Source organism: Pholcus phalangioides, unplaced genomic scaffold (genome assembly GCF_987345545.1).
Source record: "Pholcus phalangioides strain wild (caught in Gottingen) unplaced genomic scaffold, Ppha-v1.0 ptg000001l_1, whole genome shotgun sequence".
Classification (NCBI taxonomy): Eukaryota; Metazoa; Arthropoda; class Arachnida; order Araneae; family Pholcidae; genus Pholcus; species Pholcus phalangioides.
Genome location: NW_028301594.1, coordinates 26,287,533 through 26,314,642, shown reverse-complemented (window position 1 = coordinate 26,314,642; position 27,110 = coordinate 26,287,533). Strand labels below are relative to the sequence as shown.

General features: G+C 33.6%; 2 protein-coding genes across 2 annotated transcripts in view; one reads left to right on the top strand and one right to left on the bottom strand.

The window, feature by feature from the left end:
* The window catches only part of LOC149090211 (sorting nexin-29-like), a 30,020-nt gene extending 9,483 nt beyond the window's left edge, over positions 1–20,537 (bottom strand). The window contains exons 1-15 of the mRNA XM_089232805.1: positions 20,347–20,537; positions 15,875–15,936; positions 12,853–12,905; positions 12,545–12,625; positions 11,886–11,944; positions 11,540–11,714; positions 10,183–10,253; positions 9,119–9,289; positions 5,719–5,803; positions 4,957–5,385; positions 3,692–3,783; positions 2,822–2,992; positions 2,557–2,620; positions 2,003–2,131; positions 1,538–1,623 (exon numbers count right to left, since the gene is read on the bottom strand). Of these exons, the coding sequence (XP_089088931.1) occupies positions 1,538–1,623; positions 2,003–2,131; positions 2,557–2,620; positions 2,822–2,992; positions 3,692–3,783; positions 4,957–5,385; positions 5,719–5,803; positions 9,119–9,289; positions 10,183–10,253; positions 11,540–11,714; positions 11,886–11,944; positions 12,545–12,625; positions 12,853–12,905; positions 15,875–15,936; positions 20,347–20,359 (1,741 nt within the window). The 5' untranslated portion in view covers positions 20,360–20,537. The remainder of the gene's footprint in view (positions 1–1,537; positions 1,624–2,002; positions 2,132–2,556; positions 2,621–2,821; positions 2,993–3,691; positions 3,784–4,956; positions 5,386–5,718; positions 5,804–9,118; positions 9,290–10,182; positions 10,254–11,539; positions 11,715–11,885; positions 11,945–12,544; positions 12,626–12,852; positions 12,906–15,874; positions 15,937–20,346) is intronic.
* A 443-nt stretch (positions 20,538–20,980) lies between these two features.
* Positions 20,981–26,135, top strand: RpL10 (ribosomal protein L10). Its single transcript, XM_089232794.1, has 6 exons — positions 20,981–21,064; positions 21,185–21,211; positions 21,560–21,618; positions 23,147–23,393; positions 24,774–24,936; positions 25,924–26,135. Exons 2-6 carry the CDS (start codon positions 21,189–21,191, stop codon positions 26,092–26,094), a joined length of 663 nt encoding a protein of 220 aa, XP_089088920.1. The 5' UTR covers positions 20,981–21,064; positions 21,185–21,188; the 3' UTR covers positions 26,095–26,135.
* The last annotated feature ends 975 nt before the right edge of the window (positions 26,136–27,110 follow it).

Below are 27,110 nucleotides of genomic sequence, written 5' to 3'. Positions count from 1 at the left end.
GGACATGGGTTTGATACCCCGCAAGGGCAGTCAAATCTTTTTCCTTCCCTAAATTCATCTTTGCATCAGCCAGCTCTCTCTCTCTCTCTGTTAAAACCTTCGTATAAAGATGCATGTAACGGAAACTTATGCAAAGTAATTGAAGACTAGAAATGGAAAACACAGTAAGTACCAAAATTGTTTTTGTGTCAATACGCGATACATACCACGGTTTCAACCTAGGAAAAGATTAAAAAGTGTCCAACTTCCTCTAAGTGGTTGAAAAACATATTGGTAAATGCCGCCAGCCACATAAGTAAAGTGAGAAGTGAACTTATTTTCTCTCTTTAACCTTTTCTTTATGCCGTTGTCAGTTGACAACCAACATTGGCAAAACTACGACCAACAAAATCTGAACTTTCCTGTTGTGCAAAGTAAGAAACTATGCTTCTGTTACCAGTTCCTCACGTTAGCTTTTGTCTTTGTAAAAGCAGCAAGAGTTCTCCTGGTTCTTGGATGACTTCATTAGCACCTGCCAAGAGCAGATGCGAATCCCACTATTCCGAAAATGCAAAAGTTTGTGTGTGTCAGTGGTAATCTCTGCACAGATAGAATGTCTAAAAGCTTGAATGCTGAAATCCCAGTCACTTGTCTAGTAAATGTGTAGGAGATTCATATCTCTCTAGCAATATTTTTTGTTTATTTTGGAATATCAATATAGCTTAGCTATATTTTTTTTCACCATGTCCAAATAAGGTTCATGTGCTTATTTAACTCTAACAAGGGAAAAATTGCAGTTTACTTATGTATGCAGATGTCAGTGAATAAGTCAACTTTTACTCGAGCACTTATAAACATAATTTTAATTTCATTTTTTGTATTCTAATGATGTTTCTGAATTTATTATTTACTTACTTGTGTCTGAAATCTGTAATTTATTGTTTGTCTACAATTTGATTTGAATAAACTGAATTATTTAAGGAAGAAAGTCATACTGAATAGACTTTCAGAATATTATAATAGAATTATAATATTCTGAAACAATATTCCAAGAAAGCAAGAGAGGTCTCGATTACTTGCAGAAGTTACGGACACGTTGGGAAAAAATGGCCCCTGAAGCTTGAAAATTGTGTCTTTCATTCTTTAAATTAACTTGAGATTTTGTGAAATGTTTATGAGAATCTAAAAGAAAGCAAATTTATTTGTTAAATAGTTTCTGTGATCCTTTACATTCTATATAAGGCCTTAACCATTAACACTAGTTGCAATAATAAGGAAATTGTCATAGTAAGTGATAGCATTCAATACATTTTCATAATTATGAGTTTTTGACTATTTGTGAAAGTATAGTTAACCTATATTGATGAATTAGATAATTTGAATTTTTGACAATTTGAACATTTTTTACTGTCCCCTGCAGCTTTGAATTAACCAAATTTAACTGTATTCATTAATATAAGTCCTTTCTTTCAAAATTTTCATGTTATTTCTTTTGAAACTAACAAGAATAATAAACAAGTAACTTTTTAGCTTAAAGCTAAGGAATAAAATTACTCACATTCGCTGATCTTGCTACTGTCATGCTTTAACATCTGTACAGCAGTAATGTACTTCCTTAGCTGATGCTTGAGAAGTTCATTTTCTCTGGGAGAATAAAGAAATTGAGAGAGGGAGACATCAGCATACTTCACAGAAAAAACTACTGCATAAACTCCTTAGAATAAGTAACTTTGCTTTGGTAAAATAAAATTAAAATCTTTTTTGAAAGTACTTGAAAGTTTTTGAAATTACTATTTCTTTCATTCCCATTTTTAATTTCCTTCATAATGGACATCTATAAATTTCTTTCAAATAGTCAAGTCTGGTTCAGCTATTTTAAGCACTCATTTTAATTTTATCATAACTATAAAAGACAGAAATCACTTCTGACCACCTTCATGACTTAGAAACCACCCAGAGATTATTTGAGCTCTTCTCTAAGGATATGGCTGAGCTCACAGAGAAATAACAAAACAGAAGTAACCTGGTAACTGCCTGAATTTTTGCTTCAGATTTCTCCAATTTGTCTGCGTTATGTTTCTGTATATCTTCCATTTCCGCTCTCAAACCGGCTGTCATTTCCATTTCTCTGTCCAATAAGGAACGAAGAACCCTGAAATTCAGTATGAGATTAAAGTTTATTACTTTTTATATTAATCACAAAATACAGAGAGCATACATTACAAAATACAGTCTGTATAATGATACTAAAGAGACAGTAGAAACATATCAGTCTAATGGAGTTATTGTGTTATGTGTTGTTGTTATAGATGGAATATACTAAAGCTATAAAAAATTAATCGGTACCAAAGAGCAATATCATTATATCAGCTAATCGTTATAGAAGTTATTTTTATATGACTTTCACTATGCCATATATTTTTTAAATTAATCATCATTTTGGGATGATTCTGATGTACAGAAATACCAAAATCACTATTTTTTGCACACATGCCAACACACACAGTTATCTTTATTTATGAGGTTTTTCCAATTTCTAACAATAGTAGAACTGAACTTTTAATAAATTTAACATACCTATTTTTTTCTTCCGATTCCTCTTTTTTCTGTAAAACTGCTAAAATTGCTTCCCGAAGTTCATCTTAAAAATAAATGAATAAATAAATGAATTGAATATAAATATTATAATTGATAACATTTTTACATGGCTCTTATAATGTACCTTCAATTTAGTTACATAAAACAAGTACACTACTTAACATGCTTAGTAGAGAGTAAAAACTATTTTTTTTTGACATTGACTATTCCAGAAACATTGCTTAGAATGATGAATGATATATACCAGCATTCATTGTTTGAGTGTCACTTCTGCTTCTACATTCACTGGCTTTTCTACTATTATGAACTGCCAGAGATGAAAGTGACCAAGATGGTGCCCGTTGTGCAATGGCGAGAGCTGCAGCAGCATTATCAACATCATCACAAAAACTTGGAATGGATACAGAATCTTCTGCTGCTCAAAAGAAAGACCCATAAGAAATTAAAATTATATTGATTAAAACAATTAAGCAACCTTATGAAACAAAAAGTAACAGAAATAAAAATGTCTGCAGATGGAATACTAATAGCATTGAGTAGCTGTTTTAGATTTCACTAACATAAATTTGCATCAGCAATAATGGTAGTTTTTTTATAATTGTATATTGATAAAAAAAATAACGAATTACGCTGCATATACACTTACACACTGAAGAGCAATTTTTTTTCTCATTATGCAATAATAATAAAAAAAAAGTGAAAGTCTGAAAAACACTTAAGATTTCTGAATGCAAATTTCAATGGATGAATCTCAAATTTTTCATGATTCTGACATGACAGCAATAGAGCTAACTAGAAAAAACAAGTAGCTTGAAATTAGTGAGATAAAGGATTCAATCAATTTAATTCACTGTGAAAAATAATTTTGATGTGCTGCCTGTTCATAAATTCAGCTCTAAATAGAAATCATTACCATATTATTTTCAATACTGTTTTTAGTGGTTGAATAGAATATACAATAACTAACTATCCACATCCCAAAGGCCATCGTTTTGTTTGACTGTTATTTGTATCAACAATTTTCTTTTAATCTGAATCAAGGAAATGATACAAAATTGGCTGTTTATACATGGTTGAATCTAGCTGATAAAAAAAAACTCAAATTAATAATCACCCGATGATGCTACATCTTCATTCTGCCCAACTGGAATCAGTTCACCAACAGACGCGTCATCAATAGGTGTCAAAGTTGCATGGATGTTTAAACTAAAATGAATCAATGAATGAAGTAAAAACACATGCAAATATTCATTATTATTTTCTCTGTGATATTCTGTACTTGAGAGAAAAAAAGTACTAATTATTTTGCATCACTGTTAATTTTTGTCATGTTTTATAATTTTTCTGACATCCAAAATCAGTTCTTTGGAACTACTAACAACATCAACATGGATCAATTTTTTTTAAACAATCAAACAGAAAAACTTTGTTTTCTTAAATGTTTCTGATTTTATAAAATTTTACGGCTAATGCATGCTCTGCTTCATTAAACCAGCTTTAATGAAAAAGGTTTTTACCCACCTTTTGAAGTCATGTTTTTTTAAAGCTGATATGTGAATTATCATAATACTTAACACTTACATTTTTAATTTCTCTGATCTAAATTATGGTCCCACATCATTGTAGTTCTAAAAGTTTTAGAATTGAGATAGAGCATTTACAAACATCAAAATTTTCAACAATTTATATGAATAATATGGCTTTTTTCACACATCAAACAACCAATATGAATACACTGTAAATTTCAATAAGGATTCTTGTAGGAACCAAGCTTAATAACACATAATAATGACATAAAATAATGATAATGCATTTATAAAACAAAGATGTATAGTAATTGCTAGCTATTGCTATACTGCAAAGAACAATCTGAATTTCTTGGTGGGACTAACAACAAAAAAAACATGAACCACAAAAATCCTGTCTATTTATTAAGATTTTATTAAATTTTCAGGAAATTTAGCATGTAAGGATTATGCGCCATTGAAAATAATAAGCACAAAATTGCAGCACGTAGTAGGCTATACATGTGAAGACATCCACATAAAATAAATTTTTTAGCATGCTAAATTGGCAAATGAAGTAATTGATTGAAATGGCAATGAAAATTTTTAGTTAATTTTCAGTGAATGCAATGGTGCATTTTTTTTCCTCATGGATTACCATCGACAGGCAAAAATTAATTTAAAAAACTAAGAATCTTCCACTCATAAGGGAAAAAAACCGAAACTGATGAGAATTTTCACCTTATAAGAAGAGAAAATGACATTGATGGGCCAAAACTGAAGATCCAATCTTGAGATTTTACTGAAACAACTTCATGCATGAGATTAAATATATCACATTAAAAAATTAGGAAATTATTATTTGATCATTTACCTTTGATCACCAGGATTCGGAGGGAATGATGTAGTGGAAGAAGTACTGCTGCTCAACATTTGAGATCGTTTTTCACCAACATCAAGGCCATTCCGTTGGTCATCTTGATGTCCATTGACAATGGCAGGAACTGGAACAGGAGAAGAATTCCCCATTCTCCCTGATTCTGAATTTAAAATACTTTCGCTGGAACAATACTTTTTTGGATGGCTAGCATTGAGAAAAGTGCTAACATCATGTGAAGGAACACAATTCACAGCACTAGGAATGTTTTGTTTCTTTGAGCTGCCTGCAGCAGAATCAATGAACGGAATGTTCTCCAAATCTGATTCGAGCTGTACCGAGGGAAGATCAGAAAAATTGGTTGTCACTGGTGAAGATAAACATGTAGCAGGAGCACTATTACAGTGGCAGTGGTGATCAGGTGATCTATAAGGAAAGATATTATGCATCTGAATTAAGGCAGTCTGGTCTAACAGAGTTGTCATTTTGTGAAACAGGTTTTAGCAGGGAGTTTAAAAAATAACTCTTCAGGAGCCAAAAAATTAACTCTCATACTCATTAAAGAAAATGAGTACATAATTTTTGTGTTTCACCAAATCTTGTTCACACATCTTGAAAGAGTGTAAATTCTACCACTAAATTTTCATCATGGTTAACCTCTTCAAAAATATATCATCTGAGTTTATGCAAGAGGAGTATGGCGAAGACATTTTCACAATAAACACAGCTTTCAAAAATTTAAGCCAAATGATGAATTACCTCGAGCAATTTTGGCACATTTCATTGTCATCGAATGATATTACTTGCGGAGTAGGCCATTTTTTCTTCCTCCTGCTCTTTTTCCCTAAACAGAACAATTATGAACTTCTCTATCAGTTGATACTAATCAGCACAATGAAAAACATCTGATATATAATTTCTTGCATGTACATTAAAAGCTTTCACACAATTTTTTTTAAACCTGTATTCATCTAATTGTTTCTCCATTTGATATGACAGCAGGTTGAGATGTCATGTATATGGTGATTTTGGGTTTGCACGAGCATTTTCACAATACATGGCTGCATAGCTTATAAAAACATTATGTATATAATAAGACCACAATAAACTGACCCTCTTTCAAACAAGGCTAATACAGTCGAACCTCTCTTTCTTGAAAAACTCTATATCTCAAAAAATGAAAAATTCCTTGCATTTACTGTACTGAATAAATGCATTTTCACCTCTCTGTCTCAAAGTAATTTTCGAAAAACTCTATCTCATAGGCCAAACCCAATGATAGTAAAAAGAAAACACAAATTCTTTTTCTTTCATGAAAAAATCATGCTTTTCTCTGGAGGTGAAAGAAACTGATAAGAAAGGTTTATTCGTATTGTAGCCAATTGTGTTCATGGTCTTGTCTAGGTGGATACTATGATTGACATGGAGGAAATATACCATCCTCATGGATGGCTTGTTTAGCATGGCAAAAAGTCAGTCAACAGACAATACAAAATTACTTCAAGAAAGCTGCGGGTTTGGAATCAGTCATCCTACTGATGAAGGATCAGATCTGGTGGTTCACTCGAATTTCACCGATTCTCAGAATAATGTTGAAAATGAAATTTCAAAACATTGGGACATTACTAAAAATCACTTGAAGCTAGAAATTACATTTTCTGATTTTATGAAAACAGACAAGTTCACTACAAACTTACAGCACCTTGACTGATACTGGAATTATTGTGTTATGTTACATACAGGGCTGCAACTAGATGCTGGGCCACCCGAGGCAAGTGTGATTTTGGCACCTCCTTGTAATTTTGAAGAGGTTTTAGATTAAAATTTGTGCCCCCTCTGGTTCAGCGACCGGAACACAAGACCTGCCTACTCCCCCTAGTTGTGGCCCTGTTTATGTATGGCCGACTTGAACAATGTAAAAAAGTAACAGTGTAACAGAAGTTTGAAAACTTGAGAATGGCAAATTAATCACGAAATTACCCAGAGATATGGCGGTGGGAAAATGATGGTTGGATCAACATCAGGCAGAACTCAATTGGTTTCGTGCTAAAATCAACTTTGTTAAGAAAAGTTATTATTAATATTTTTTAAATACACAAATTTGACAAGCTCAATGAAACAGTTTTTGCTTGGTTCAGATAGTGACATGCACAAGGAATTCCTATTTCTGGTGCCATTTTACAACAGAAGGCGATGGCCCTAAATAGAACCTGAGCAACAAGTCTATCCAAACAAGCAAAAAGTTAGTGCAAATTTAAGAAGCGTAACAGGATTAGAGAGCTTGTCACATGAAGAAAAACTAGCATCAAAGTAAATTTACTTGTCTTAGGCACGGGCTGTTTTTCATATTTATTTTTGGAAATCAACTCTATTAATTGCGATTCTAAATATCTGAGGTGACTCTGGACCCACTCCCAAGTTAATCAAAGGTTCATTACATTATATTTAAATGTATAGGCTTATATACCATATTTTAACGTGTATAAGAAATCCCCTGATTTTTTGGGCTTAAAATTTGGGAAAAGTTAGAGATATATCTATAATGCTATACATGTAAACTGAAGAGCCAAAAAAAACTGGTACAGGCATGCGTATGCAAATAAAGAGATATGGAACCAATCAGAGTACGGAGCTGCGGTCGGCAACGCCTATATAACGGGAGATGGGACATAGCATCTCCGAGGTAGCGATGAAATTTCTATGCCAACAAGTGTCTGGCATAGTTGTTAGATCGGTTACTGCTGCTACAATGGCAGGTTATCGAGATTTAAGTGAGTTTGAACATGGTGTTATAGTCGGCGCACGAGAGATGGGACATAGCATCTCCGAGGTAGCGATGAAATTTTTATTTTCACGTACGACCATTTCACAAGTGTATCGTGAATATCGGAAATCCGGTAAAAAATTAAATCTACGACATCGCTGCGGCCGGAAAAAGATCATGCAAGAACAGGACCAACGACGACTGACGAGAATCATCAAACGCGACAGACATGCAACCCTTCCGCAAATTGCTGCTGATTTCAATGCTGGGCCATCAACAAGTGTCAGCGTGCGAACCATTCAACGAAACATCATCGATATGGGCTTTCGGAGCCGAAGGCTCACTCGTGTACCCTTGATGATTGCACGGCACAAAGCTTTACGCCTCGCCTGGGCCCGACAACACAGACATCGGACTGTTGAGAACTGGAAACACGTTGCCTGGTCTGACGAGTCTCGGTTTCAATTGCTTCGAGCTGATGAACGTGTACGGGTATGGAGACAACCTCATGAATCCATGGACCCTACATGTCAACAGGGGACTGTTCAAGCTGGTGGAGGCTCTGTGATGGTACAGGGCGTGTGCAGTTGGCGTGATATGGGACCCCCGATATGTCTAGATACAACTCTGACAGGTGACAGGTATGTAAGCATCCTGTCTGATCACCTGCATCCATTGTGCATTCCGACGGACTTGGACAATTTCAGAAGGACAATGTGAAACCCCACACGTCCAGAATTGCTACAAAGTGGCTCCAGGAACACTCTTCTGACTTTAGACACTTCCGCTGGCCACCTAAATCCCCAGACGTGAACATTATTGAACATATCTGGGATGCCTTGCAACGTGCTGTTCAGAAGAGATCTCCACCCCATCTCACTCCTAAGTATTTATGGACAGCCCTGCAGGATTCATGGTGTCAATTACCTTCAGCACTACTTCAGACATTAGTCGAGTCCATGCCACGGCGTGTTGCGGCACTTCTGCGGGGCCCTACACGATATTAGGCAGGTGGACCAGTTTTTTTGGCTCTTCAGTGTATAAGAAACCTTTCTTGATTTTTGGGATAAAATGTTTCGGTAAAAAAAGGTTTCGTTATACACGTTAAAATATGGTATATCCCTAATTTATAATAAAATTTATTTTTAATTAGGTATTTGAACTTTTTTTTACATTCTGTATTGATTCATGAAGACTTAAAATTCTTTATCAAACTTCAATGTCTAGCAAAAACAGAAGAAATTATCAAAAAAGAAGAAAGAATCATACAATAAGCAAATAAACACTTAAAATAATATAAAATCACTCTTACTCCAAAGACCGGGTTATAGCATAAAATTTATTGTCAATGCAAAATTGTAGGGTTTTAATAAGAAACTAAAAACAAATTTTTACCTGTTCTGTGACTTTCTGATGATTTTGCTACAACAGGTTCTGGCTCGAACGAATTGCATTGCTCAGAGCTACTGTTTTTAGAGATTTCTGCCACAGATTCAGAACTCGACGATTTGTAGTTGTTCAGATCTGGATTATCTATTCCAATAGCAAAGAGAATCGACCCTAAACCTGAAATTGAGAAAAATTTATAAATGCAACACCCTTGAGTGATTACCGTAATATTACCATAACCCTTTTAAATTCACTGAAATGTCATTTCTTCCTTAACAAATGCTTCATTCATTATGTGTAGAGGTTCGTAATGAGCCGGGTTTCACTGTAAATCAATACAACTGAATTTTTAGTTTTTCCCCCTTAAGCTGGTATTACACAATGCAAGTTCTTTTATAAAACTTCAAAAATGCAACCAATAGGTTTATTGGTTGAGCAAATATAACTGATATGCTTATTGGTTGTTTTTCAAGTTTTATAAAAGATCTTTTATCAAACTTTTATTGTGTAATCCTGGCCTTATGAAAATTTTCTTTTACACAAGTTTTAACATATTATAAAGTCGGAATTCCACTGTAAAAATTTAAGAAAAGTTTCTTTATAAAATTCAACCAATAAGCACATGGGTTACATTTGAGCAAATATAACCAATAGACTTATTGGCGGCTGTTCCATCAAAGAGCTTTTACAAAACTTTATAGTTAGATTCCGGCCTAAAACTGATTTATAAATATCAATAACTTTAAGAACATAATTGAACTGATGTACTAAATGAAACCTTTATTAGGAAATTAGGGTATGTTTATCACAAAACTTTAAGAATTATATGCTGTTCATCAAAGAGCTTTTACAAAACTTTATAGTTAGATTCCGGCCTAAAACTGATTTATAAATATCAATAACTTTAAGAACATAATTGAACTGATGTACTAAATGAAACCTTTATTAGGAAATTAGGGTATGTTTATCACAAAACTTTAAGAATTATAAAAACATATCCGAGAAAAAATTAAGAATAAAAAAAAATTAAAAGATTTTTAAAAGTGGTATAATTTTTTTCTCTAAAGTACCTGCAGCCATCATAGGCAACATGCTACTTCGCTCTTCATCCATCATAAAAGCTGAATCTTCATAGAATTGACTAATTGATAAAAAGAACAAAAAAAAAAAAAAAAAAAAAAAAAAAAAAAAAAAAAAAAAAAAAAAAAAAAAAAAAACTGTAAGCAATATATTTCTGAGAAACATTGAAAATGTGTTAGTGTGAGCAATTCTGCTTTTAAAAAATAATTTTTGCATTTATACAAACTGGAATAACGTGTCTTCTCTTGTGAGTTCAAAAAATTCCCATTTTCATGTCCCAAATTTCAATGGATGTTTAGGGGGTTTGGCTTGCATGTGAAGCCATCTTATAGCAGGGTATATATGATAAATAAATAAAATGAATATATTTTCACACGTGCTGCAGAATTTCAACAATGTGTTCAAGTTGTGAAATGAAATGTGAAATCAAAAAAGTTGATCACTACTTTGTAATGTTACAATTTCTGTTATATTCATTTCTTTGGAAAATATTCATATCATTCCTCTTTTTTATGGATTATAGCACTTACAGAAATCTAACTTGCATCTTAAGCTATTTTTCAGCTGTAAAAAAACACATTTTTTCTTAGTATAACCACCAATTATAACATGCACCTAGATAAGTAGGTGTAAAAGTGTGTATCCGATTAAAGTAAATACATATAGTTTTTTTTATTATAATTGTATTGAATTATAAAAAAATATTTGAATTCTTTTGACATCAAGGGACTCAAAAAATATTTATTTTAACCTTTTAAAGGGCCATTGTTTTCTCTTTTGCATTTCAGGAATTTTTTTGTGATTTGTTATTATTTGAGAGTACCATTTTATGGAAATAACTTTTATTTCGAATACATTCCCACCCCTAAGTATTTGTCTTCCCCCCCCCAAAAAAAAATTCACAATCTTGAGGTGGCGACCAATGATCCCAGCCATATAATAGCAATGCAGAGCTATCACAGTTAGAAAAACATTTCTCAAAGGAGTATTTAATAATAAATAGGCAGGGAAATATGCTTCCCATGGCCTTAGAAAGAGTTAAAATATTTTTTAAATTATATTTTTTCAATTTTATTAGCTTTTTTAAAAGTAAGTAAGCATCCACTTTCTGATAGGGTTCCTCCATTCATACGTGTATTAGAGAAGAAACATACTTTCAAGTCTTGATTACTACGGAAAAAAAATAAATTGTTTTGCTAATTTTTTTAATTTTTTCTCATGTTGATTCTCAAAGTAGAAAGTACTACTATCAGTAAGGAAATATTAATATGGGTCAATAGCAATCATTAAAAAAAATTAGATGCATTTCAGAAAAGAAGTTTTAGGAAGAAATTGAAAACAATTTACCTGATTTGATTAGTGTCTGAAAGTAACATATGGAAATAACGCTCAAGAGATCTTTCATTCAAAGCAGATCTTAGCCATGCTCTCCCTCTTCCTATGTCTGAGTATATGTTTTTTAACAGCATGTACCTTTCATATTCATGCTTGTTCAAAGCAGTCCGTACAAAATGCCAAAAAACTAGAAAAAGAAGCAATGCATAATTTTGTACGATAAGAAAAATTCCTTTTCTCCATCAATCTGTATACTCCATTATCAGTTTGTATCTTGTGTAAAATTTCAAGTGCTTAATAAAAAGTTATGTTTAGACAGTATATTAACAAAAAGGTTTATTAAAGATGAAAAACATACCAGGTTCTCCTTCTGCATTTAGTAAACTGAGGCCTTTCATCACTTCTGTAACATTATGCCTGAATGTGAAAATAAGGTGAAAAAAAATTTATATTAAAAATGATCTAATGCAACATCATCTGGACATTTAAAATTTATAAGTAATACTGTAAACAAAACTCAAACAAGTAGTTAATGTCAAATGCAACAAGCAAAAATCAGATATATGTATAAAACATAATCATAAAAGAGTGTTCTCTTTGTTCTTGATCTATTAATCTCTTAAGCATAGGCTATAATATTTACAGAAAAACCAATTTTAACGCACTGATAAAAATTTCATACACATGCATTCGGACACAGCTCATACATGATGATTCCATATTTCTCAAGTTTAATGGTTTTTTTTATGGAAACAATTTAACACATTGCTTTACAGTAATAGGTTTGAATTGAAATATAGTTTAGGGCCTAGCCCTTTATTTTCTGCTAAGAGGAAATTTTTTTTTAGTGATAGTAATTTTTAACATTTTAGCATAAATTAGTCATGCTTTCTATTTTGTCCAAACAAAATATAGTCATTCAAAAAGTATAACTAAATTTAAAAGTATATAATTTTTTTTTAATCAATCTAATTTAGCAATTTCATTACACAAATTAATAAGAGAAAAATTCAGTACTTGAGCCGATTTATTCCTTTGATATTTTTCCTTATACCATGTTGCAAAACATTCTCAAGCTGCGTACATAAACATACCACCCTAGATACAAATAAACAAAAACTCTATGATAATTTACTAGATAACAGCTCATGTTCAAAATTTTCTTTGCCATAACAATGTAGATAAGTCAAAGGTTAGCTACATTGGTTACATGTGCAAGTTATTTACTCTACGGTAAACAATTTCTTTTCATAATAAAATTTAAATCATTTATTGATACAGTCACTATAACCTTTCAATAGGTAAATATTCATGAGTAATGTTACCTGCTGTCATTTTCCGTAGCTAACTCTGTTCTACCGCCAAATCTTATTTGACACTAAGAAATAAAAAAATATAATAAATAATGGTTAAGGACCAAATATTCTGTATGACGCTATGAAAAACATGAGTATTAACTTAAATATGTATAGATTTTGTTTTCCCACAAGCCATTTAAATAAGTGGTCCAACAGACTAGAAAAAACTAAATTGGTGAATTGCAATGTATATGTATTTTTACCATACTGGAATAAAGCTACTAATGCTCTCTATAGCATATGAAGTACGCTGAATTTCAGAAAAAGACATAAATTCATACATCCCATAGTACTTTTTCACTTGTCAAGGACCTAGGTTTTTTCAACTCTAGGTTTCGTTGTCCTAGACAAGATATAATAGAGTGACTTGACTAATGCTCTGTACACAAGAGCTCTCTCCCAAATGTTTCTTCTTACTATGCAAAAGTTGAAAAATTCCAGGGAGAGCTATTTGATATAACATTAGGTTTATTCATATGAAAAGGTGATGAGGGAAACCATAGATAAAGTTACACAACACATTTTGTAGCGAGGTGCACAAAGCAGCACATTTGGTTTTTACAAAATGTGTAAAAGCTCAATGTGGTGACTTGCAGAAAGCACAATATACACACTACTTCAGCATGGCATCACACGCTAAAAGAGTAACTCTTTATATGAAGCAGCACAAGAGTGGATCAGGACAGCAACTAGGGGGAAGCAGGTCGGTCGGGTGCCCTGGATGCCGGACCATACGAAGCAAATTTTATCCTTTAATCTCTCTTTAAACATTACAAGGAGTGCCAAAATGTGTGCTTGCCCTAACTGACCAAGCATCTAGTTGGGGCCCTACAAGTGGGCTCCAGTTCATTTTTGTAGCTTCAACCTGGGGGTGTACCACCTTCTGATTCTTAATAACCAATCATCTATACGTAAGAATCAGTTCGTAAGAATCACGTTAAGAATCGAGCTCCGAATGCAACCATGGTGTGATTGTTAAAAGTTATTCTTAAGGTCACGTGACGATGGACAGGCCGATAAATTTCCCTTTTGGGGAATTTCGCCATTGGCCAATCAGCATCCAGCTAAAAATTAACAACAACTTGTTGTTGGCAAGATGGAGAGGAAAAGAAATTTTAGAGCAACGCTAGCCTGAAAAAATAGCGGAGATTATTTCAGCAAATGTGAATACGGTTTTGAAGAAATTATAAATAATATTATACATAATATTTTTTTAACATGTTGCAGTAAAAAACAAACATATCCATACTTAATCATCCGATATGATTCAAATCAAAGATTCATCCCACGTTCACTAGGATGGATCCCTGCCACCCTCCATGAAAAGGGGCGCTATGCTATATATGTTATGGTGAAAGTGATAAAGAGCTGCTATTATATAAATAATCACCGGCCATTTCAGTAAGTTTGATAAATTTCGCTTATATACCGTGAATCTATCACATCTGTAGGTCATTATGCATAATTGTTAATGCGATAAATGAGTCATCGTTGTGTTTACATTATGTATGTAAGTGAAGCTAACATTACAAGACTAACAATAATTTTTATAATATGCTTTATGTTTCTTTAAATTAATTGTCATGGTGAATTGAATGTGGTGATGTACATGTATTGCATAGCTGCTTCGTGGTCAAATAACAATAATAGTGATCAGATAATATATCAATATTAAAAATAGTCATCGCTTCTGTAATGTTGGCTTTTTCATGTACACCGAAGCATGTGAAAAAAACAAATACAGCAGCAGGTTAATAATGATTTTTAATTTATGTACAATTATATTTCGGCCGATTAGAGCTTTATCTCACATATTTTGTGTGCGAAATTCAATTTTCTCTCAAGTTTTAAACTAATAAAAAATTTCAAATCTACAAGTTCCCATAATATGAAAAAAATGTATTTACGACTCATCAATCATGATATTTATGGATTGAAAATTTGAGAATTATGCATAATCACTGGTAAATGTGATAAATGTAGCAAAATTTATCAAACTTTATTGAAATAATCCGATATTTTATCACTATTATCAACATATATGTGCTGTATATAGACTCTTAACACTGTTTTCAACTCTCCCACACAACCTTCAGATAACTTTTCGATAACTTAAAAAGTCTGAAGAATTCCTTATTTAGAAATAAAATGCATTGTCAATTTTTTTTCCCATTTTTTAAAATATGAATCACAAAAAACTTCTATTAAAGAAAGAATTTAAGTTATCTCGCATAGAAGAAAAAAATTGTTTACTAAGAATCAAGCTAAGAAGTGGGTAGCCTTGGTTCTTAACTATGGAACAAAAACGATTCTTAGTTAAGAATGTGGTAGCAAAGTTCTCTCTTCTTAACTAAAGATCAAATCCATAGTTAAGAAGTGGATTCTTATTAAGAATCAGAAAGTGGTACATCCCCTGGTTATCTTCTTTGATGTCCAAAGAACTCAATCAGTCATGATCCTTTGTCATTGAAAAAGCTACTGATTAAGTGGTTAATTTACTAATATAGAACTTTTGTGAACAGCCAAGTGAACTGAAAAGTCTGTTCCAAACCCATAAGACTACGCTGTGGCTCGGAGTAAAGCAGTGCTCAGGTGTAGGTCTGGCATTAGACATAGTAATACCTGCATAGCTCATAAGAAAACAAATGTTATGGAATGCAAGTGTGATTGTTGTGTCCAAACAAACAAACAAACAAACATTTTGTCAAATTTTACTGGGGCACCTGCCCTATAGTTTTGTTTGATGTATGATTTTGTGGTACTGATTTTTTTACCACCTCCACTAATTTTTAGAAAGTTACTGAAAGAATGGAGGTCAGTCTCAGATGCTGAGGTGAAGGAATACATTGTTATTAACAGCCCAAATCTTTAAATCAAAGAGATCAGGACAGGATAGATACTTCAAACTGGTGAGTATATTTGAAGCGTTAGGGGATTCTTGATATCTTTTCATTTGTTCAACCCAGCATATTATACAAGCAGAACTGACCTGTTTGACAGCATCAAGAAGTTTAGATAAAAGGGACTGTCTCTCTTGCGATAGCTGATCATCTAAATTCAGAGGAAAAACAAAAATTTTTAAAGTTGTAATTAAATGGGTTTCAAATCAATCAATCTAGAATGGCAAGGCATTTTCAATGCAAATAAATAAATAAAATAAAATTTGCATATAAAGTAAAAGTCTGCTATAATGACAGTTCAAAATCACAAGGAAAATTGCTGTTATGCTTATAACAAATTTTTTGTTATAAGCAAATTTCCATTTTTTGCTCTGTCAAGTTATAAAATTGTAGAAAACTGCAGCTTTATTTGCATTAAAACATCTTTTACAGGGTTCCCCGCAAAATCAGCTCGATCATTTCTCCGACTTTTCCTGACCAAAACGCTGGAAGAAATATAGTTAAAAATCTTAACCTTTCAAATTTTGAATATTGTTTTTTGTTTCAGTTTTTTACCCCCTTCACAGAACTCTTTCATAACTTTTATCAAAAATATTTGCATAGTTCCCTGACTTTGGACAAATATTTTATATTTACCGACTATTTTTCGTTCTGGACTTTCCAGGTCACTGGGAACCCTGCGACCTGGGAACAGAATTTGAATTGATTTTCAGTCTCACAGCAGTGGATTCTGCGAGGTATTTTTTACATAGAATTTTGTATTATCAAATAATCAATAACACTGGGAACTTATTTTTTCCATTTCATGTTGCATGAGATTTTGCAACTGATTTAAGTTATTTTCTTATTGCTGATTTCATATCTGAAATCGATCTCTCTCACTCTGCAAGCTCTAGTTTTTATTCATGGCCAAAGGTTGTTTTTTTATTAATGACTTACTAGCTTAGTTTTGTATAGGTTAGTTGTACTATTACTATATAGATTCACTAGTGTGTAAATGTATCAGTCTGAAGCATCAGTTTTATAAATTTACTCCAGTTGCGACTGGGGGAGGGGGGGGGGAGCACTTTTCTAGCATTGGTGTAACACGGCCACTGTACATTGCAGTTTTAAATGCGATAAGTAAATGTCATAATCTTCTTTAGTGTTATTTCTGGTGTTAGTTGTAAACTGAGTGAACAAATACATTTTGTAGAGTTCGTTTCAGATCTGATTCACATGGATATTTCAAGTAGATGTTCTGATGTATTCTGTTATGTATGTGGTTGCTGCTGCACACTTGTTTGTCAAAGGCACAATATTTCATAGTTTGTTAATCATGCTTATAAAGCCTATTTTGAAATTAAACTTGGCCACCAAGACAGGAAATGCCTCTCCCCTATATTGAGTGTCATAATTGCAAGAAAATGCTTTGTGAATGGACAAAAGGAAAATGAGAGGGCTTGTCTTTTTGGAATTCCCATGGTTTGGCGGGAAAAACTAAATCCAGATTTAAAATCAGCATACTTGAATCAGGTAAGATCAAGTGCTTGTATGAATAAAAAATTTATTCCCCAGTGTAATTATTAATAATATTATCGATTTGTATTTCATCACCTGACCAAACATTAAAATTCTTGATTATTATATCAAATGCTCATTTCCATGCCTGGCTCACTTTCTAGCTAATTGAGAAGTTATTTTAGTAATTTTTTTTTTTTTGTCATTCAGAAACAACTTTAAACAACTTTCTGGTCCAGCTGCGTTATTTTAGTCACTGGGAGAGACAAAAGTGGAATAAAATTATCACATATCCCATGTCTATATGGGAAACTGAAAAATAGAAAAGGAGGGGAAGGGGTTAAAAATAATTTTTTAACCCTGGACCTTAACTTGACCCTTTAAGTCAAGTAGGACCCTGGAAAAAGTTGAAATGACGGCCCTGGCAAGCCTGCTTCTATATACACCAGCAGTTCCCAAATAGGGGTGCCTAGAGAGGGACCACGACCCAATTGTAAAATTATGAAATAAATTAATGCTAAGTTAAAAAAAAATTCATAAATTACTTAAAAAGAAAAGTTTTAATTGAATTCACAACCAAAAGCACTGCTGCAACAATATTATTATTTTTTGACGAAAATTGTTCTTGCAGCGACAACTCTCGATAGGGGTATAAAATATTGTTTTAGTTCTTTCGATAACAATATGCAGTAGATTGCATTGTTATCGCATTACTAGTTCTGGATAAAATGTTCTTCGGTTTGAGAACAGTCTCGCTCATAGACGGCTGTAGTTTCTAATGCTATAACTGGGAGTCCAAGACGGGCACAATTTCCTGGGGTGACCATGACTAAAAATGTTTGGGGACCGCTGAGAGAGATATACATCATTAGAGACATGACTCAACCTTCCTTTTTCATGAACTGTGGTGTGATGAAGTAGGCTGAAGTACAGACATTTAGTATCCTCCCTTAACTTCAGGAAATGGCACCCAGGTGGGACAGTAGCTAGAGCAAGGCAGTTTTTTTTCCGGCCCAATACATCAAGGAATTCGACATTTTTTTTTGGGTATCATGACTAACTCTGAAAAAAAAAGGTATCTGGTCTCAGACAGGACTCGAACCTAATTTAACATTCACCAGCAAAATTTTGCTCATTACAACAAAATTTTCATTATAAGCCATACTCATTATAACAGACTTTAACTGTGTATTTATGTTTAAAATTACAATCAAACCTGTGTGTAATGATACTGTCTATAACTAGGAAAGCAACTAGGCTGGGGCAACCGGGCACTGCCAAAGGACCCCAAGCCAAATGGGAGGCATCAATAAAAAAAAATTAACATTTACTTAGAACAATAACCCTTTCGGGAAGGGGGTGTCTAAAAAAAAAGTCTGCCTCGGGACCCCAGAAGGCATGCTATGCAAGGTTTAAGCTGGATAAAAAATTATTTGGGCAAAAAAGCGGAAATGGGGGGGGGGGAGCTTTAGCAAAATGCTACAATGTTAATGTAATGATTGATGGTTGAACGTCTACTCGTTTCGTACCTTCTGTACGCATTTTTGCAAAAGTGGCTACTACTTCTTTTGCATTTTGCGAAAAATACAACCGTAGCTTAAACCCTGATGCTGTAGACCAGCCTATAATGATACACGCACACAGTCAAAGTTGAATATAGCAACCCCCTTGGTCCCATCGAAAACGGACATTATATTGGGAGGGTTGTTATATCCAGACATGCCAACATTGGCTTAAAGCTTGTCAGTAGTGATGAATTTTCAGATTTGCCATGGGGGTACTTCTCTTGGGACAACATAATCATGATACAGGGTGGGCAAAAAGTCCGTAGGAACTTTAAAAATTCATAAAAACAGTAAAATTACCAAAATAAAAAACGGTTTGCTGGGTTAACATCGCTAGGTCACGAAAGTTTTTTAAGACAGGAAAACAAAAAACTTAAAAAACGGCGATAGGTACCGCTGACATACACAAGTCAAAGAAAAGATATGCAAATAACTAACGGAATGCCTCCAAATCGTTTATTACAGCAGTATGTGTGTGCCTTCCACAGGGGATAACACATTGCAGGCGAGTCAAAAAGCCAGCAACGCAGATTGCAGCAGGTCCACATACACAATTTACAATGGTGAACTGCTTATAACAATCTCATTTACATATTTCCACGAAGTCGCTCGTACCAGTGTCACATATCGGCCGTTTTTCTGTTATTTTTTTCCTGTCTTAAAAAAATTCCTTTGAACTAGCGGTACTGACCTTGCAAACCGTTTTTTATTTCGGTTATTTTAAAATTTTATTTTTGTGGGTGACTTTGACGGAAAACCGGTTTTTGAACGTTTGGGCATCAAATAGAGGGTTTAGATGCTGCAGTCATCCGTAGACACTAGGAAAATCCGTAGCAGTTGGCAACTCTGTATATCAAAAGTAAAACATATATGATAGTTGTTCTTTGAAAACATTTGAGACTTATCCCACCAGCCATTGAAGTGGTCATTATAATGTGGGGTTGTTATAAAGAGCGTTGACTGTATTTTCTTTGGTCCAAACAGAACTCTTATTCTACAGGAAATAATGCAAATGCTCAAACTTCCTACAACAATATTTTTTCTAGGTCCCTACAGTATCGTTATATATACAGATTTTACTGCATTTTTAAAATACTAGATCATTCATACTTATTTATTAGTGGCTTATAAAAGCTACACATACCTTCATTGCTACACATCTCTTTAAATAGCTTTGATTTGAGCAAATAAATGCGTCCAATTAACAGCATATATATTGATTAAAAATAAACAATCAACACTATTTTCACTTTGGATAGTTTTCTCATCACCAGTGCAATGAAAGTGCACCATATTGAAGGTGAAAAATAGATATTGGTTTATACTCTACTGCATAATCCAATGCTCTATTTATCCAATGCATTATCTAATGCAAAGCTTAAAAATGTTATAACCATTTTGTAATAATGAATAGCTCATTGAATGGTGATTAGATTTTATCAATTTATGGCAGTTATCAGATCCGAAGTTAAACAACAAAGAAGTCACCAACTCACCTTTATTGGACATGTTTTTTCACGGGTCCGCAATATGCTCAGAATTCATCTACTAAAAAGGAGGGGGAAAGTTCTAATTAAAAATTGATAAATTTCTTGCAAAGCAAAAGAACCGATACTAAAAGTGCGGATGAAAATACATAAACAAAAAAAAAAATTTATAAACATCAGATCATCCCACTTTACAGGTCAAGCACATTAGCTGAAGGAGAAAAGATGTTTTGAAACTTGAAACCATTGTGACCATATTTTACATTTTACTGTTGATTTTTTTTAAATTTTTTTGGCTGTTTCGTGAGATTGCTGGAACAGGTTTGGATTTAAATGAAATTTAACTTTTCAGTTTCTACTGTATGTTTGTTTCCTAGGTGGCAGCTGGCATAGTTTGGTGGATTTATGTCGATTTTCTCTCTTTTGTGGGATGATTTGTTATGTCCCGTATTTTGAAAACCGAAACTTTGAATTTTCCGCCACATACTTTTAATCATTATCTGGCATTGTAATAACTGCAAACAATACGTAAAAAACAATTTACCATAATTTTGACAATTCAAAAATATATTTTATTCTCTTTTATACGTGAATAGGACTTTTTTTTTTTGTGAACCTCAATGACGTCATCATCTGTCTTTGAAAAAAATTTACGATTCCGTTTACATATTTTAGTAAGTGGCAACAGTTGAGACCTATCGTCCATTTTGTGTCTGCGACAAGACGGGTGAGTCCGCTGTTACGAAAAATCTTTTTCGATCGTGTTAGATATTATTTCTATTAGTTTATTTTAATGTCAAACCGATCAATTTTACTTATTAATATATTGTTTTGTCTTTATTTTCAGGAAAATGGGTCGCAGACCTGCTCGATGGTAAGTCGTCGATTACCATCATTGCTTGCTTATACATATTTGTCTATGCCTTCCGTAACACATTGAACTATACTTGAGTTGACCGTATATCGGTAGAAGTTTGCGTATTGTTTACTAATTCCTCCCGTGCAAAACCTGTAATGTATTTGTTATTCCGGTAATTTTATCGCGATGTATCGTTGATGAGACTAGGTTATGGGGTTATAAGTTCCACTGGTAGCGTTGTCAGTGTTCAATAACGATACCAGTAGGGTAACTGAGTAATGGTCAACAAGTCCTTTTTTTAATGCGAAAATGGTGGTGTTGGATAATGTATTTAATGTGAAATGAACTTTTCTGTATTTTTAGCTATCGCTATTGCAAGAACAAGCCTTATCCAAAGTCTAGGTTCTGTAGAGGTGTTCCTGGTAAGTTGTAGGAGAAGTATTTGAAAGATAATGCATATTGAATGTGGTTCTTGTAAATTTAAGGTGAATTTTAACACAATTTAATAATGCTGAGAGACTTGGCATTCAGTAGTCACTGCCACAAATATACGAGGTGTTCCTAAGCTGTTTAGAAAAAGAAATTGGAGGGGTGAAAGAGTACTCACTAACACGGAAAATATTTGCAGTGGAACCTGTGAGTGCAATCCACATGCATTTATTTCTTTAAATTTGACATGCACTTGTACCAGAAGTCTGAGACAGGTGCATCGGTTGGCTATAGTTCTATAGGGGTCATCGCCATACATGGCTATACAGTCGAATCCCATTTTAACGAATACTTTTCTAATCCTCCAAATAAGTCAACATAGGAAAAATGTAAACACCTGGAATTCCTTAATAACAAAATTTCATAACTATGTGATACACATAACTTCTCCGGTCTCTTGGAGGTCGTTGTAACGGCATTCGACTGTATATTCTACAATGTTTAAAAAGCCAGAAAACTGGAAGAATGAACATATAAGACTTTTTATTTGGTGTTTCCTCCAGTTTATTGTTCATTATTGTCTGAAGGTAACGTCCCCCTCCCCCTGGAGGGCTAGTTATGATAGGCTTTTGTATGGAGTGAAACACTGGAAGACAGCATCAACAGCGTAGAAAGGGAGTCACAGAAGAAAAGGGGCATTTTTTATGCTGTAAAGCCACATCAGCTTTTAACATAATAGATCTTGGTGTAAATAGAGCCTGTTGTTTAAATAAATTGATCTGGGTTTAAATAAAGCCCGGACCGTTGCGACAAAATGGCTGTATGGCCATTGTACTGTTTGAAAAGACGCGCTATAACAATGCCGCCTGGCAGAATTTTTCATGAAATTTAAATTGACATATTTTGGAGGATTTCCCATTCGAATGCAATCCATCCAGTAGGGATACAATCTTGCATGTTTTCAAGCTTGATATATTGCTCTGGATGATTCCCATAACAGCTATTAAAAATCCCATCCAATTAATGTTGGGCTTTGTTGCTGTGTATGGCATAGAAAATTTTGCTGGTAGTGTAAATGAATACATTTTGTGATGTGTTCATCAAGGGCACTGGCAAATATGAACTATTTCTGATGTATATTTATTCAAATGGTTTTCTTCTGACTCTCTGTGAATCTGAAACTTGCTTGTATAGGTTTGAGCATGACATATTTGATTGAAACAGCATCATTTCAGAACAATACAATATTTAATTATATATAATGTAACAAGATTGAACATTGAGTAGAGCATTGATTATCTGAATACCGATCAACCGAAACTAGGTTAACTGGAAGTGTTCCAGTCAGAATATTCAAATATAGTCTGTTTATTCAAATTTTCGTGCTAAGTTCTACTATCAGCTGCTTAGTGTTTTCATTTTCAGTAAAGCTAAAGAAATTTTTTTCCCTTTGAATTGATCATTTTAAATATTTTTTTTCTAATTTGTAAAATGTGTGATTGCGTTTTGTTTATTTTATAGATCCAAAAATTAGGATATTTGATCTTGGAAGAAAGAAGGCAAGGGTTGATGAGCTGCCATTATGCGTACATTTAGTTTCAAAAGAGTTTGAGCAGATTTCTTCCGAAGCCCTAGAAGCTGGAAGAATTTGTGCTAATAAGTATCTTGTGAAGACTTGTGGCAAAGATGCTTTTCACTTGAGGATGCGGCTACACCCATTCCACGTCATTCGAATCAATAAAATGTTGTCATGTGCTGGTGCTGATAGGTGAGGTTTCATTATATATATTTTTTTATTTTAAAATTTATCTAAGTTAACCTTTGCGTAGGTATGGGCAAACACGTGCTTCCAATAAGTAAGATGGCCTGGGTTCGAGTCCCGGTGGAGACTGGTGACCTTCCGAGTTCACTTCAACGTAATATCCAGAAAATGTTTCTTTGGTATCTTGGGCTGAGAAAACAACCATCTATATCTATAGTTTATGATTATGTATAATTCCTCCATAGCAGTCATAAAACATCTTGGCTTCTAGAATGCTAAGTTGTGTTGCTGTGTATGGAAAATAAAAATGTCTTTAGTGTAAGTGGATGCATTTTTATGATGTATTCATCAAGGGCATTGACGAACAATCCGCCTTTTCAATTAAGTTATTGATTGGTAGGCATTGTTGAAGGTTTTCACATGTTCCAAAAAGATTCTTGTATTGTATCCAGTAATGCAGGGCTCCTACTTGTCCTATTTTTTGGTAGAATGTCCTACTGTGTTACTTTTTACCAAATCCTATCAACAAAATTTGTGTAACTAATTTTAATTGAGGGAATCATCGATATATTACAAATGTTGTAGATCGTAATTAATGATTCTGCCAAAGCAGAAATTGTAAAGGTTTTTAAGGTTATGTGGGGTGGTGTTAGTATCATTTGGTATTTTTTAAATTAAAAATTTCAAGGATTTAGTTAAGCTATGATTGTTGTATAAGGAGGGTCCCCCCAATCCTACTTTTTCTAATTTTTTGAGTGGGATCAATGAGTGATGGCATAGCTGTTCCTTAGGCTGTTTTTTTCCATTTTGATGTCACTTTGTATGGAAAACTGGTTTTTGCATCTCAAAAATGGAGGATGACTGCTGGGTTTTTCAGTCATCTTAGCATATGCAGGACCTATAGTTTTGACCTAATGAAATGTTGATGTTCAGGGCAGATGTTTTGAATGCTATGCTGATGAATCGAAGGGGGGTGTGGAAGGCATGGAACTCTACCTTTCTGTATACATTTTATTGTAATAGAGTTCTATACCAATCTTCCTATCAAGTATGCAGTGTGGTTTTTAATCAAATATTTTTCTATGAACTTGAAAGAGTCCTTGAGTCTGAGTCCCAAAATTAAAATGTTTGTATAATTTGAGACTACTTCACATACTATGCAGCAATGCCACTGGTATTGGTTGTATTGTTATCCTGGTAAAGATATTGTGCAGCAAGCACCTGTTGTGTAAGAAATTTCATGGGAACGACCTAGTATTTGTTATGTATAAAGCTTGTTTCAAGACTAGTATAAGGAAGTTTAAAAAATTAGCGGTTTGAAATATTGGCAGATTCAATTGTTGCATAACTGCTTTGTATTAAAATTGTGACTTATCTTTTATCTAGGTTGCAGACTGGTATGAGAGGAGCTTTTGGAAAGCCTCAGGGCACGGTTGCTCGTGTGCACATCGGGCAGATGATCATGTCTGTTAGAGCCAAGGAACAGCATAAAGACAATGTCATTGAAGCTCTGCGTCGTGCAAAGTTCAAGTTCCCTGGACGACAAAGGGTAATTGGCTTATTTCCATTATTTTTCTGGACTAAAACCTGTTCAGATCAGAAATTTTAAAGCATTTAATACCAATTCTGAGTAATCACAATTGAGCATGTTGCTATACATTTATTATCGTTGATTATCTAGTGGACAAGCAAGGCCCAGTGAGTGTCAGATTGAAATAGTTGTTCATAATTAACATCGATTGTATCTTGTAAGAACTCTGTGGTATCTATGATTGCTCTGAAACATGGGATTGGGCTCATTCATTTTTCATGTAATTTACGTGAGCTGTTTCAGATGAGTTAGATTTTTCTCCCTTTCTTGATAGACCAGTGTTTAATTTCATACTGATGCCTCACTGAGTAACAAAACTGAAATCAATGGAAAATAGTTCGTCTGTATGACAGTTTTGTATATGCATGAATTTAGGTGTTTAGATTGCAAATCACTTTTCTCACTCTGATAGGACTAGTTCAGAGGTTCTCAAACTGCTCTGTCTGTTTTGTGAAGAAACTTTTAAACTGTTCTGGAGAGTTGCGGATAAATGTTGGTTATGGAAAAAGTTTGAGAACGCTTTTTGTAGTAGTTAAATTGCAGGCTGGGCACAACACAAAATTTTTTGAATTTATCGCAGCATATCTGTTAAAATTAAAGATTGTTGTCCTGAAAAATCAAAAGCATTATTTTTGGATCCTTTCAGATGAGGGTTTTGGTGCCTAGATTTTTGTCATTTGTTCAGGCCTTGTTAAGAGTAATTTATTACTACAGTCGCATCCCATTATAACAAAATTTTATTGTAAAGGAATTCCAGGTTTTTGCGTTCTTATGTAAACTTATTTAGGGGATTAGAAAAGTTTGGTTAAATGATTTTTTTTTCACTATAACTACTCATTAAAATGGGTTCAACTGTATTTTAAGAATTTTATTTGCAGGCTATGTTTGTCTTGATTTAGAAGAGTGTAATTTGAAGTGATTCCTGAATTATTTATCTTTTGTCAGATTGCTGTGTCGAAAAAGTGGGGATTCACCAAGTGGGAAACCGCAGACTATGAAGCCATGCGAGCAGATGGCCGTTTGAAACCAGATGGAGCCTACTGTCATTATTTCAACAACCATGGTTCTTTTGCCCAGTGGGAGAAAACCCAGAAGGAGCTCCGAGGTCTTGATTGAAGTGTGTAAGATAAAGAACTGAATAAAATTTTGATATCGGATCTTTTTTTTTTTATTGTAGTTAATTTGGAATTATATCCACTATGGATATAATTCCAAAGGCGGAAATGTATTGGAGAATTCATGATGAAATGATACATGTAGATAATGTAATATGATAAATAGAAACAACATTCTATGAGTGGGGTTGTTTAAAATTTATTTCGAGGATGAGGTTCTGGTACATAATGTTAGAATTCCTATTTTTTAGGTAAAGCAATCGTGCAATGAGAATCATTTGTCAGTGACACCTTTCTTTGGACAGTTTGATTCTATTTCCTGAAAGAGTGCCTTAGCCAAGTCTTGTGCTTATAGGTACTTGCATAACTATGTAGCAATGTTCTTGGTTTATAAATTGACAATAGATCTTGCTACTAAGCAAATATTTTATTTTATGGCAATGGTGAACTGTGATAATGAATTTCCATTTCGTTAGGCCGCTTTCGAATATGTGAATGTAAAAATTGGATTAGATATAGGCTACTCAAGTTTACATATCATTGTCCTTTAACGATTCATTTTGTGGGTGACTATGAATAACCGGAACCGCTTTGTGTTCAAGTTCTTGGGAATGATTAGTTCTGAGAAAGATACATTGTGTGGGGGGGGGGGGGTGCTGGGGGAAAAAGAACCACTATTTTCTTTAGATATCATGATGGTGGAGAAACAACTTTGTTTCATATGGTTGAAATAAACCTTAGCTGTGAAGGCTAGATTGAATTTATTCAAACTCAATCTTGATAAGGTATCAATAGCGTTTTTACATTAATGAACCCATCTCCGTTAACTCGGAAAAAGTTTCTTTTTAAACCAGTCTTTTCAGATAAAACCTTTGGGAGTGATTTCATAAACGTTTATTTAACAGAACTTATATTGTTCCACTATGAGAATCATTACCTCAACAATGTTTTCCAAAAGCAACCTGAAATCTTGTTTTGAGACTTCCAAAAGAGAATGACAGTTCACAAGCCAACGAG

Excerpts from the sequence above, each read along its gene's own strand:
- RpL10 (XM_089232794.1), top strand. The coding sequence starts at position 21,189 with ATGGGTCGCAGACCTGCTCGATG. Across the intron at positions 23,394-24,773 it reads TCATGTGCTGGTGCTGATAG|GTTGCAGACTGGTATGAGAG; the intron begins GTGAGGTTTCAT and ends TCTTTTATCTAG. Across the intron at positions 24,937-25,923 it reads AGTTCCCTGGACGACAAAGG|ATTGCTGTGTCGAAAAAGTG; the intron begins GTAATTGGCTTA and ends ATCTTTTGTCAG.